A 13,577-nucleotide genomic window follows, 5' to 3' on the forward strand; every position below is an offset into this window, starting at 1 on the left:
ACCATAATTCAGAAAGCCATTATCTGTCAAAATGACAGCTAGTCCGAAGTGACTCTCTAGTGGTACGTTATCTTCTATTTCTCCTAGTATCCAAAGTCATGTAAGTTACATGGTAATAGGAAAACTTCTGAAAAATTGATAAAAAGACAAAAAGGTAGGATATCCTGTCATTTTTATACCTTCTTTAGAATAGCTAAAACAGGTGGAATTTTTTTCTAGTTTTACACTGAGAAATAGGGTTTCTTTCAAATCATATTAATTCAGCAACACTAGTTAAGTCAGCAGAAGCAGTCAGAAGTATTTTAAAACCTCACAGAAGTCTTTTCATGAATTTGTCAAATCTCTAAACCAAATATTTCTTTGACTTTTTCCAAGAACCTTAGCAGAGCCTAAAAAATTAAAAAGAACCCCAGTCTGAGTTTTGACCTGGTTGAGTCTAGTGAACAAAATGGATTTCCAACAGTAGAAACTTTGATTAAAAATAAAACTCCATGCCTTAGGTTCTTGAATAAAGCCCCTATCATTCCATCCATGACAGTGTCCAAGCTGACCTCTGATATTTCTTTCTCTCCTTTTTAAAAAAGGTTATCACTTTTCAAAATGCTTTATATCTATGTCATCTGGTATCTAACCTCAATTCATCTTTCCAAAGTAATTCTTGATTCCCACTTAGTAATGGAAACTTACGAGGTATTTTCTTCACTTTGTTCCTGATGATTTTCATGTCAAAGACAAGGTACATCTCCCACACTGAAGCCACATCTAAAACTTCCCCATCCTAGTCAGTCTGTCTTGGCTGCTAAGGGAATTTGCCCCATCAATGTTTGATATTCGTTATCTCCAAAAATACTGGTTCAGCTAAATTTTACTTGGTTATTAAATTGGAAAGCCAAAAAACAAAAGAAGAACAAAACAGATTTATGTATCCATACTATCTATGACCCTCTGTGACCTCTACTTTCCCAATAGTGAATTTATCCAATTTTGCATAAATTTGCATAATTTATCCTTATTTGCCCACTTGTGTACAGAGATTGTTTTGTTTTGTTTTGTTTTGTGGCCTCTCCCGTTGCGGAGCACAGGCTCCGGACGCGCAGGCTCAGCGGCCATGGCTCACAGGCTCACCGCTCCGCGGCATGTGGGATCCTCCCAGACCGGGGCACAAACCCGCGTCCCCTGCATCGGCAGGCGGACTCTCAACCACTGCGCCACCAGGGAAGCCCCAGAGATTGTATTTTTATGCATGGTTTTACTCCCCAGAACCCACCTTGGAGCATGACACATAATAGGTACTCAATAAATACATGTTGAATGACTGAAAGAATGTTATTTAACTTCTTTGTGCCTCATGTTTCTTAATAAAATGGTGTATGTTCAAGCAGAACAAAAAGTCAACTCTGGGGTACCACCCAGGACTTTGGAGATAAGGAAAATAAGAGTGCCCTGTGAGAAAGCACCACCAAGTACAAAACAAAGTATTTTTACTGGCATCGTTTTAAGCCCACTGGAGGGCCCTGCTCGGAATTTAGTAGGACCTGTGTGTGAACTCAGCAGAGAGGGACTATGGATAGCTAAACTCGGAAGCGATGACCTTGGGCGCTTCCTTCTGTCCTTCATACTTCAGCCATGACTCTTTGTGGAGACAATGGCAATAAATGTCTAAACTGTTACCCACAAAGTACTTGGTTTCCTCATAAGAGCCTCTCCAAAAAGGAAGGAATTCAAGTTAATCGTCACAGATTTCTTCGGTCAAGACAGATGTGGACATTTTCAGATGGTTTGGTGATTCTTATTCAGTTCTCTAATCAGGCTTCAAAAAAACTTTTCAGTCTTAATTATTTCTTCTTACTGTCATAGGAATGCAGAATTTCAGTATTGCTATGCATCATTCTGACCTTTCCATCACATAAAAACACAGGCACTTTTGTGCAAGTCCAAGATAGCTAGTAGCCTTTTAGGGTTAATAGAACCAATTATGGTGGCTTAAAATAGAGTTCCACTATTCAAGAGGCCAACTCCCTACTATGTTCAAAGATCCATCTGTTATTTTTAACAGTGAACCTAAAACTACTCAGCTATTCCAAATCTGGCCAGTGTGAAAATCAAATGAGGATGGAAAAATAAATGACTGCAGAATTATCTAGAAATAGCAATTAAAGAGGGAAAAAAAAACCCTCCTTGAACAGACAGCTGCCAATATTCTGAGCCATTGACTCAGTTTCCAATTCACTCACACTTCAGGTATCCTTAATACTCCAAGGAATAAAACTGATGAAGTGTTTAACCATTCTCCTTTTGTTATTTTGGGTAGGCATTATCAAAAGTTATACTCTGGGGGTGGGGGAAAGTATTTGAAAGGTCTTTGTAAGACAGCAGCAGTCATTCTTTCAACATAGACAGTGTAGAGTTGTATTTATTTAACAAATATTTATTGGGTACCTATTATGAACTCATATGCACTGTGCCATGAGCTGGGGACGCAGTGATAAGTATTATCAGGTAGTGTCCCGGATCTCAAGGAGCTAACTGGCTCATAGGAGAGACATCAATCAAATAATAACAGAAATGTAAAAGAGCAATAGTGATAATTGCCACAAAGAGAGAAGTGTGATGTTATGAGGGTCCACCAGCTCTGAGACAACTTCCCTGAGGAAGTGTTAGTTAAGCCAGAATCAGAGGACAGGGTTGGACTTAACTAGATAAAGGCAGGGTGGGAAAAGGGGAGGATTGCAAGGGAGGTGGCGAGTGAGGCCAGATGGTTCAGGCAGGGGGAGTCTGTGCGAAGATGGAGAAGATGTTTATCTGCATGTTTTATCATCAGTTTTTTCAGACCTGGCACAAATGGCTGTCACATAAAGTCATTCAATGAATGAATAGAATAAATCATCCTATTTTGCCTATAGATTCTTCACACTTTATGAATTTCCTCCTGCAGGTAGAGTCACCCTCTGAATCTTGATCTATTCTGTAACCAAGCAGATGGCTATAACCTTTACTGTTTTATGGACCCCAATCTGTATTTTGAGTCTTAAATATTACAGTTAAGCAAGTAAAAATTAAATTTTCATGTTATCTTGCTTGGTTGCTAGACATCTGGCACCAGTAATTTATCTTCTCTTTGGCAGAAAATTGAAACCTGCTTAGTCTTTATTATGTTGGTCTTAAACATGTTGCAAATTATAATTTTACATTTCCACTAGTTTTATTTTGGGGTAATATATATTACTGGGTCATCCACTTCCCTTTGGCATTTAGCAATTCTCTTTCACAATGAATTTCCGTTTTCTTTGCTTTGTGGTCCCTAAGAGCCCACCCACATTAAGTGCCAATGCTGAAATATTACTTTGAGGATGACTCACATTGTCTCACACAAGCTTTTGATACCTTACAGAGAAAATGTCTCATCTCAGTTCCCAGCACTAAATGTAAAGTAGCGAGAAAAGTTTTGATCTGTGGCTTGAACCAGCAGGAGTAAACTCCCCAGTTCATCTTGCCATTAAGTGATGCGCTGGAAAGTGCAGCCATTGGACAGAACTGAGTTTGAACCCTAACCCTGCTGGGATCTGGCAGTGGGTCAGTTACTTTAAACTCCCTTAGCTTCAGTTTTCTCACCAGGAAAAAAAGTGAGGCTCTTATGAAATGAAATCAAATGATGTGTGTGGAAGTACTGTGCACGTGGAAGGTGCTGAATGAGTTTGTATAGCTTAATTAGCTTCCCTTCTCCTAAGGAACTAGGAATTGAATCTCCTGAAGGGTGGTGTCAGCTCCATGGAGGCGGGGACTGCGCTGTGGTACAGCCACTGCATGGGCAATGCTTAGCACAATTTCTGGCCCATAGTCAGTGTTCAACAGATTTTGGTTGAATATTCGAAGGTGAAGAACTTCAAGTTTTAAAGATCTCACCAGTTTTGATGGACAAAGTAGAGAGATGACAGGACTCCCTTGGCTGACCCATGCAGTGGAGGCTCGAATCCTAGGAACCTAGTGTCGTGCTTGTAGATATTTATTTGTTGGCTGACCAGCATGTGGCCATCTCAGGGGTACTCTCAAGCATGCAGGAAGCCAGAGGGGCATATATCTCCTCTCCCTGCCTCCTGGTACCGGGAGTACCAATCTGTGGCCTGCATTCAGTCAACCAGATACCCCTCCTTAGGGCTTGCAATCCTGGACAGTGCTGCAAAGTTGCAAGGTGGTCAAAGGGAAGCTCTAGCAGCCCAGAGGGAGCGTCCAGTGGTGGTGACACCAGCAGAGGCATTCTCACCAGACCATTCCTATGGGGCTGTATTTTTGGCTGCTTGGCCTGTCTTGACTCCTGCATAAGCTCAGCTTGCCTAATGTTCCTGTTGCTTGCATGGGTTACCTACTGGTTTTCCAATAAATTTCCTTTCTGCCAAGTCAGCCAAGTTGGTTTCTATTGTCTGCATCCAATAATTCGAGTCCTAGTACACTGCTCCTGCCCCTGGCCTTGGTCTCCCAATGTGGTCAACTCATTAAGCACTGTTTCTAGGGATGCATTTCAAAGTTACTTTTGCATCGTTCTCAAAATCTCTTCTTCAAGACTTTTTTTTATTATTCTTTGATATCCTTAGCAATTCTACAAAGTGAATTTTATGTTCTTCAATGAAATGGAATTATGTTCCCTCTGAACACTCTTTGTTTCTCCATTTGTTTTCACATTTCCCAACCCCCAAGATTCATTTCTCGTTCATCTTCTCTTTTTACTCATTTCCCCTGAAGGTTTGTGCGATTTACTAAGCGTTTATTGTGCATGAACTACATGCCAGATATTATGCTAGGGACAGGGATCCAAAGATGAATAAGACAGAGTTATCACCTGTGTGAAGAGAATAGCTGAGTGAATAAAATGTAAAATAGATTAACACCAAGGCAATCAACAGAAGGTATCACACTTCCCCAAGCAAGGAAGAAAATATCAGAGACACATAAAAGCTTGGGATTCGATTCTGTATGATATCTCTTTCTACAGCGATGAGGCTCATTTACTCTATCGGTGTTTAACCTGCGCCGGTACATGCCAAGCCCTGTGCAGTGCCAGGGTGTTGGTAATCTCTCCTTATTTCTCTCTTATCTTTTTGAGGGTGTGAGTTATCTATAGCTCTGTGTGTATGTGTGTCACAATACTTACTTTGCAATACATGAACAACTAGAGAGACATTCTGGAATGTACAGCCAGAGCTGACAGCAAGCTGCTCGGCTGAATGTGACTATATTCACTGCTCTCTTTGAAATACATTTTTTTTTTCGCTCGTGTTACTGCTTCTCCCGAGAACCACGCTGGCACATTTTTTCCCCTTAGATTCTCACTGCTGCCTATAATCCATCATTACAAAGAGAGGCCTTAAGAACAGCACTCGGGGGAGACATTGTTTCCTTCCCATTTCGCTCTCAGAAAGAGCAACTTATAATGGGAGGGGAAAATTGCATTTAGGTTAAAGGAATATATATAACAAGAAAGCATCTGCTTCTACCCCTCTTTAAGATGCTAAGCTTCAAAAGGCCTCTTGGTTTTAAAAAAGGCCATCACCCCTTGGCCTGCTCTAAACATTAATATTATATGCCTGGTAATAAAGCCAGAGGATTTTTTTGTGAGAGCCATTAAAGGGAAAGGATGGCCGAGACAGATTCCTCTGGTGAATGAAAATCACAGGCTCATAAATAGAACCTGTGAGGTTAGTCTTGTGGTTAGCTAGTACTTTAAATTTGCGATTCCCCCGATTATATTGGTTGATGGGAACTGCTGACCTTTTCTGAGACGAGGCTGTGATGCTCAAAATTATGACTTAAAAAGAGAAAGTACCAGAATTCCTAAGGCAACCAAAAGCCCAGCAGCACCAGGTTAAAACACGCCTGGTACATGAACGTCAGAGTACTGATAAGAGGGGAGAACAGAGTAAATGCAATTTTCTCCCCATAAAAGTTAGTTTTGCCATTTGAAACCGCCCTATGATATTTATGTCATTCATCAAACAAGATTGTCACTGACCCCACAAAATTTTCATCAACTTTCTTCACATTTAGCTGGTGTCAAATGACTACTTAGCTAATGCTTATTACTAGCCATAGGTTAATAATTTTACTGCTAATTATGAGACTAGAAAGTCTAATTTTTTTTTAATTGAGCTCTTTAGGTGCACCCAACCCAATTTTTCCTCACGCTAGGGGTGTGAGTACCTCCTAGTTTAAATAACTAAGGAAAGTCTCAGCACAGTTCCTAGTGAAATGCTGTGCAAATCTCCACGTGGTTACAGATGCAGCTATGGTGGGCGCTCGGGGTTTGTTCGGTTTCCTTACATTTTTGAAAACCGTTTACATACCAGACTTGAAGCTCCTTATCTAACTTGTCACAGAATACGAAGGCGCCCGCTCCCTGGCTGTGTGCAAGGAGCTGTGGTAACATTAGTCATAATTCTGGGGTTTTCAAAGAGTCAAGGACATTATTTCTCCCTGATGAAAAAGAGGCCTTTGCCCACATTGCATTCTCTCTCTCTTTCTTTTTAATGCGGTTTGACAACTTGAATTCAGAAGGTTTCACAATTAGAAGAACGAGATCGAACCACAGCATCTGTGCTCACAGCCCCCTTAGCTGCTCTAATTAGGATTCCCTTATTCCATTTCTAGTTCTCAGGAGAGGACAGGGGACTTTTTAATTGGGGCTATTAGACGTTCTCTTTGTACAATGACACCCTCTGCTAAGCGAAGGCTCCAGCAAAAGCCACGCCCACTCTGCAGTTACTTCTTGCAATTCCGAGGAATAATGGTATCTTGTCTCATTTAAAAATAAACCTGAGGCTTATTCCTTATTGCTTTCTCTCCTCTGCCTACTCACATGAATTTCTTCTTGCCAATTAAACCAACTTTCCATTATTTAAGGAGGTAGTTTTGATCATAACTGTCGCCTGATAATAAGACATATTAAACTAGATTTCATTTGCTCACAGCTCCTTTCTTCTAGCTACAAGACTAATTTAAATGAGCTCAGATCACTCGATCTTATGTTTACTCAATAGTGAGTGGTGAAGTGTTGGAATTTCATAAGTGGTACTCTGCATGTCGCAGAACTCACCTGAAATGACCTGCACGTTCAATGTTCGCAGTTTCTCAGAATCACTTCCTCTTAAGAGGACAGATGTAGGTTTGTATTTATGACCTATTCCAAGAAAAGAAATTAAATATTTAGATGCTAAGCAAGCACATTCTTAATATATATTCCCCATGTTGGTTCCAAGGATTACCAAAGAAAATGGGCCATTCACAGCAGAGCCTGGAGTAACAAGACATTAACAGCCTTTTCTTATTAAGTTATTTTCCATTAACAAATAGGTACTTTCTAAAACCAGTGGCTTCTCCACTGCCATAAATGCCATTATGCATCTCTTCTTAAATGCAGAATATTATTTACATTATTACATACAATAGATATATACAGAATATTTGATGTATATTTAATATTTAATAATATTTAATGTCATAAATGGCGTGGTATTTTTCACTACTTCATATGCTTCAATTTGCAAGGCAGCTTTTGAAAGCCAGTAAGCCTGTCATTTAGGTAGATGTTCATAAAAACTTAATGTCACGCCCCACTATTGGTCTCTTTCTAGGCATTTTTTTCTATCTGGCTTCTGTTCTCTCTTTCCTAATATGTAATCATTTATAGAAAAACAGATCAAGAAACTCAAAACTATGCACTAATTGCAAATAACACACATTTATTTAAAATAATATAATTTTCAAAACTAGAAAGACCCTGGGTCTTAATTCTGTCATTTTATTAGCTGTATTACTTTGGACAAAACACTTAATCTCTCTGAGGCTCAGGGTTTTTTTCATATATAAAAAATGAAAGGAATAGCACATACCCTGTTTATAAACTTTGTTTATAAATAAATAAACTTTGTTTATAAACCCTGTTTATAAACTTGAGAATCTAGTAAAAATCTCATGAAAATGTTCTGAAAATGTTTATTCTACAAATATACAATACTGATGATGTTATTAACCAATGCATTTAGGACTGTATATACTAAGGTACCAATGACAAGACTTGATATGAAACTGCTCTCAGAAATATCTCCAACAAACACTTAGCCAAGAAAATTAATGAAACTTTCACTCAGCCCTACAGGCAGCCACTCTTTCTGCCTACTGAAAGGACTAACACAGCCTTGCCTGGTAAAGAACACAAGAGCCTTGGGAAATACTACACAGCACAATGCTACTATCCTTTATTGAGAACTACTAGGCTCAGGGCACTTTGTTACACTTCTTATGTAATCTCTTTAGTTCAATCCTCACCTCAGCCCAGTGGGAATGGTGATTATTCTTGTTTTACAGAGGAGGAAAGGGACACTCAAATATGGCAAGTAACTTGCACAAAGTCACATAACTAGTAAGTGGTAGCACTAGGATTCTAACCTAAATCCACCTGACTCCAAAGCCTAGTTTTTTTGTTGTTTTTTTTTTGCTTGTTTTTTTGCGGTATGCGGGCCTCTCACTGTTGTGGCCTCTCCTGTTGTGGAGCACAGGCTCCAGACGCACAGGCTCAGCGACCATGGCTCACAGGCCCAGCCGCTCCACGGCATGTGGGATCTTCCCGGACCGGGGCACGAACCTGTGTCCCCTGCTTCGGCAGGCGGACTCTCAACCACTGCGCCACCAGGGAAGCCCCAAAGCCTAGTCTTATAATGACACATTTTATCCTGTCTTTAAGAGACCAACTACTCATATTATAAACTGTCCATCAGGTCTGATATTCAGCCAGTATGTGCATGGGTGCACACCAGAAGGGTCATGTATACATGCTCACACACCAGTAGGGCCAGTATATACATGGGTACACACCATAAGACCACGATAGTAGTTGACAGTCAATGTCCATTCTGATAGGTGGATGCCCGTGTTATGCTGGTTAATTCTTTTTTAATATCATCCCTACTTCCTGATTTCCAACTACACATTTTAGTGCTTCACAGTCAAAAATCTACTGTCCCCCCACACTTATTAAAGATTGACTCCTGCTCATCACCTAGAGCCTAGAGCTCAATAACTCCAACTCCGAAATTCTTTATCACCACTCCTATTCTTCTACCCCTCTTCTGCCTTCACTTCCACCAAGCTCTGCTCAACCTCCAGTCCACCAACTCCTTCCAGTTCACGCAGCCTTTCTTCCCCTTCTATTCACTTGTCTGGGCTGGAGAAAGATACATGAAAATCCCTGAGTGCTGGCACTATGTCTTACTTATGCTTATGTTACTTGGGTTACCTAGAATCACCACTTACACACAGTAGGTGCTCAGTTAGTGGTAAATTGAACTAGAAAAAGAAATTGAGCCTACAGATAAGATTAGGAGTACCTTGATACTAGATGAATTCTCCCAAAAGATGGATTTATTTTTCAATACTTACCCTGCCACTTCTGCACTCTCCTGTGGGCTTCAAGTATTTTGTGGTATAAAAACTAATAGAACCAGAACATACCAAGTGATCTTCATGGAACAAATAAAATCTGCAAAAAAAAAATGTACTATAAAAATACGGTAAAATGATGCAGGAGATAAGAGGCAACATGGTGATGTAGCTGGCTTCTACTATATATTCTGCCCATAATTGAAAAGTTGAATATATAACCATCACTGTAACAAGGTCACTTGCTTTCCTGAGTTCTTTCCTAACGTGTTAAATGAAGAAACATGACCAAGTGGTTTCCAGGGATCCATTTAGTTTCATAATTCTAGGATTAATTTCACTTCCAAGTTATATTGATGTTAGTTTTGCTATCATTGCTATCACTAGGTTAAGACCACAACAAGCAGAGTGCCAGAATCAGAGCCATTTGTGATTAACAATTTGGCCCTGGACCAAGCAGCCAAAAATTGTGTCCTCAAATCAACAAAGATACAGTGTGTAAGATGAGGATGGGGAAGAAAGGGAAAGGCAAAGAAAGAGGTTGGATTGAGGCATATAAGAAACCAGGGTAGATGATTAGTCATACGTTCTTTCCACAGGGGCTCGCATGGCAATGATCAGATCAAGTGCATGCATTAGTTAAACATACAGTTACTCTCGCCTGAATTTAATAAGGATACAGGTAAAAAATCGCTCATTCAAATGACAGTGAGGCAATATGGAAGTAGAGTCACCATCAGCAATAGCTGAGCACGATATTCTTTCGTCCCATAAACACACACTGGCCAGCAGACCCAGGAATCAGTGACTTAAAGGAGGTTGACTTCATTGTGTCCAAAACACAATTGTCTACTGACTTTCTAAGCCACCCTATGTACTCTCTTCCTGGTATGCAAAACACAGCTAGTACTTATTCAACTTAGCAGGATATATAACTTCTGAATACCCTTAGATGACTGCTGTTTGGGGGCTCATGATCTGGGTACCCCTTTTACAGGTCCCCCACTCCATAAGCAGGTGTACATTAAATAGGCAGTGAACATTTATTTAGAGAAGACACTGAATGGAGAAGGTAGAGTTTGACTGGAATGGCAGCACTCGGCCTTCCTAACATCATTCCATACTATTTAGACTTGCATACCTCACTCAGCAAAATAAAAGCATGCAGTTAACTGGCATAGAGAATGTGCAGTGCCAGCAAGAGTCAAGGTGGACCCAATACCAAGGTATCATGGGGCACTGATCAAGCTATGAAAAAAGGACCATGCATTCACCAACTTTATATTACAATAGCAGAATGTACACAGCTCGGGCCAAGCCAGCCAGAACACCCAGCAAAGCACCAGTGAGAACACAGATGAACGTATCTCCCTACATCCTATGCTGTCCCCCTACTCCCTGTCCCTGTAGCCGTCTTGGAGAGGAACAAGGGGAAATGGACAGGAGTCTGAAAAAAATCTAAAGAGGTAGATTAAATTATTTTTTCTGAGTAAATTTACCAGACTGAACTAAATTTAGTCCCCCTCCGCCGCTCTCCAGTAGATAGGACTTTTAAGGGAGATCAAATTAGTCTTTGGACAGCAGAGTAAAATATGAATAAATTTTTAATCTTCTACACATGGCAAAATAGGTATACTTTTCCCCAAATATAAGACTATATATTTGCACTACTATGTATAAAATAGATAACTAATTAGAACCTACTGTATAGCACAGGGAACTCTACTCAGTACTCTGTGGTAACGTAAATGGGAAGGAAATCCAAAAAGGAGGGGATATGTGTACATGTATAGCTGATTCACTTTGCTGTACAGCAGAAACTAGCACAACATTATAAAGCAACCATACTCCAATAAAAATTAGGTTAAAAAAGACTACATATTTGTACACTTCTGTTATCTTTCTGATTTATGGACCCATAAAAGCTGTCAATTACTACTTCACTTTGGCATTTATGATTTTTTCCATTAACACAAAAATTAATTCTCAAAATAAGGAATATGGTAATGCTTATTTTTCCTTCATGTTTTAGAAAACATAAAAAGCAATTAGATAGATACATAAATGGACATTGAAACAAAAATAAGTTTTAAATATCTATAATCCAAACCTCTTTATCTTTCAGATTTCATCATCGTCTCCTTCTCTATGTGGTCTTTTCAAAACCTCCAACCTCATTCCTGAGCCAGAGGGAATTAACCCCTCTGTTCAGCTTCTCAGATCCTCTCCCATACCCCCTACACATACACACACCTTGAAATACCCCCCTAACTGCAGAGACTGTAGGGCCTTGGGCAAACTAACTCACAGGAGAAATTTATTTGAAGTCTTATATTTCACTTTAAAAATGCATGCATATTATATATTTGCATTTGCTTTAAAATAAATATAACATTTTAAAATAATTACCTCTAATAGAATTAAAGCTTTAGAAACTCATTCTAAGGCAATCTGAAAGGCTTCCCTATGTCTGGAACCTCAGAAAACACAGCAAGTTACTCTGCCCTAGCACCTGTCCCACTGATTGCACTGACTCCATTGTTTTACATACATCTATCTCTGTGTCTCCAGTGCCTGGCACACTGATTGGCATACAGCAGGCACTCATTAAATGGTTATATCATAAAATGCTCTTCAAGAGTAGAGTATATGGGTCAAGTGAGGGTACCCTGCTTAGTAGTGAGGATCAACTGTGTTAATTTAGAATAGGGTGACTAGAGTGTTAATCAACCTTAAGCAGAATTAAGATATATGTAAGTTTTATATTTCAGACTCCTACCTTTCCCTCAGAGTCATCCAGTGCCTCAAAATGCTTAATCTGTACCCCACCTAACTTCACAGCAATATATCAAAAATCCCTTTAATTCAGGTCTGTTTCTCAGCTCTAAGAGAGGACATGTTAAATCAATTCAAAATTTAATAGCACATCACAATGTATATGTATATTTACATTTAAAAAGAAATATCATCCTTGAATACACAAATGTGATAGTGTTACCTCAAGCACAGCTAATAGGCATTCCCAGAAGTTATTCTGGGGCAGAGGGTCTTTCTAATGCCCCTCAGATCACAACCCATAGACATCTCCTTCACCTCTGAGTACAGCTGGGTTCCACAAAAAGCACATTTTGAAAGAAAAAATAAACAGATAAAGGACTAACGTTCTTTCCAGTGTTGCTATTTCATCAATAAAATTCTTCAACTATTCAACTTTCAATGCAGTTAATGTGATAGTCCTTACTTAACTTTGTGTCTATATTCCATTCTCCTTTTCCCTCCAATTTCCTTAAAAACTTACATTTTACATCCATTTCTAGGTGCAAAGAAATATTTATACAATTAGTCGGGTGTTCCATAATTCTACAAGTATGGTTTATATCTGTTTCCTTGGTTGGATCTTCCTCATCGATTGCTGACCTTCTAGTGTGTGTTTTTAGATTACAGGTAATGTTACATTGCTCCAAGTGGTCAACCACAGGAGTTACAGTGAAGTTAAAATGTTGACAAGGTGAATGAAAATCATTTGCCTTCACTTCCGTTGATCCTCTCATGATAAGAACTAGAAAGAGATTAAGAAAATGTTATTCACAAAAAATAGTAGTACATGGTAAGAAAACACATACAACTCAAAACTAAATCCCCTCCTTCCTATACAACAAAAAAGAGTAGAAACAAGAAGTACCAGCACTAAAAATAACAATTACAGTGCTTACATTTTTTAAGAGAGTGAAAACTAGGTGAGTTTGAAATAAAATTGGAGCATCTCAAAGAAAAAGCAAACATTCTCCTGATGACCTGTGGGACAGATTTTATTTTCCAAAATGGCCACAACAATATTTCCCATCCCACATTATACTAGTTTGCTAGGGTTGTCATAACAAAGTACCACAAAATGGGTGGCTTAAACAACAGAAATTTATTGTCTCACAGTTCTGGAGGCTACACTTTCAAGATTAAGGTGTTGACAAGGTTCCTTCCTTCTGAGGGCTGTGAGGAACAATGTCTCCCATGCTTCCCTTCTAGCTTCTGGTGGTTTGCTGGCAGTCTTTAGTGTTCCTTGTCTTATAGAAGCATCACCCTGATCTCTGCTTTCATCTTCACATGGCATTCTCCCTATGTGTGCATGTCTATATCCAAATTTTTTTTATTTA

General features: G+C 39.3%; 1 protein-coding gene across 1 annotated transcript in view; it reads right to left on the bottom strand.

Moving 5' to 3' along the window:
• Positions 1 to 13,577, bottom strand: part of TMEM156 (transmembrane protein 156) — a 50,519-nt gene that overhangs the window by 13,208 nt on the left and 23,734 nt on the right. Inside the window, 4 exon segments of the mRNA XM_070045527.1 lie at positions 7,085 to 7,168; positions 9,427 to 9,470; positions 9,472 to 9,526; positions 12,725 to 12,985. Of these exon segments, the coding sequence (XP_069901628.1) occupies positions 7,085 to 7,168; positions 9,427 to 9,470; positions 9,472 to 9,526; positions 12,725 to 12,985 (444 nt within the window).

The sequence above is a fragment of the Globicephala melas genome, chromosome 5 (assembly GCF_963455315.2).
Source record: "Globicephala melas chromosome 5, mGloMel1.2, whole genome shotgun sequence".
Taxonomy (NCBI): Eukaryota; Metazoa; Chordata; class Mammalia; order Artiodactyla; family Delphinidae; genus Globicephala; species Globicephala melas.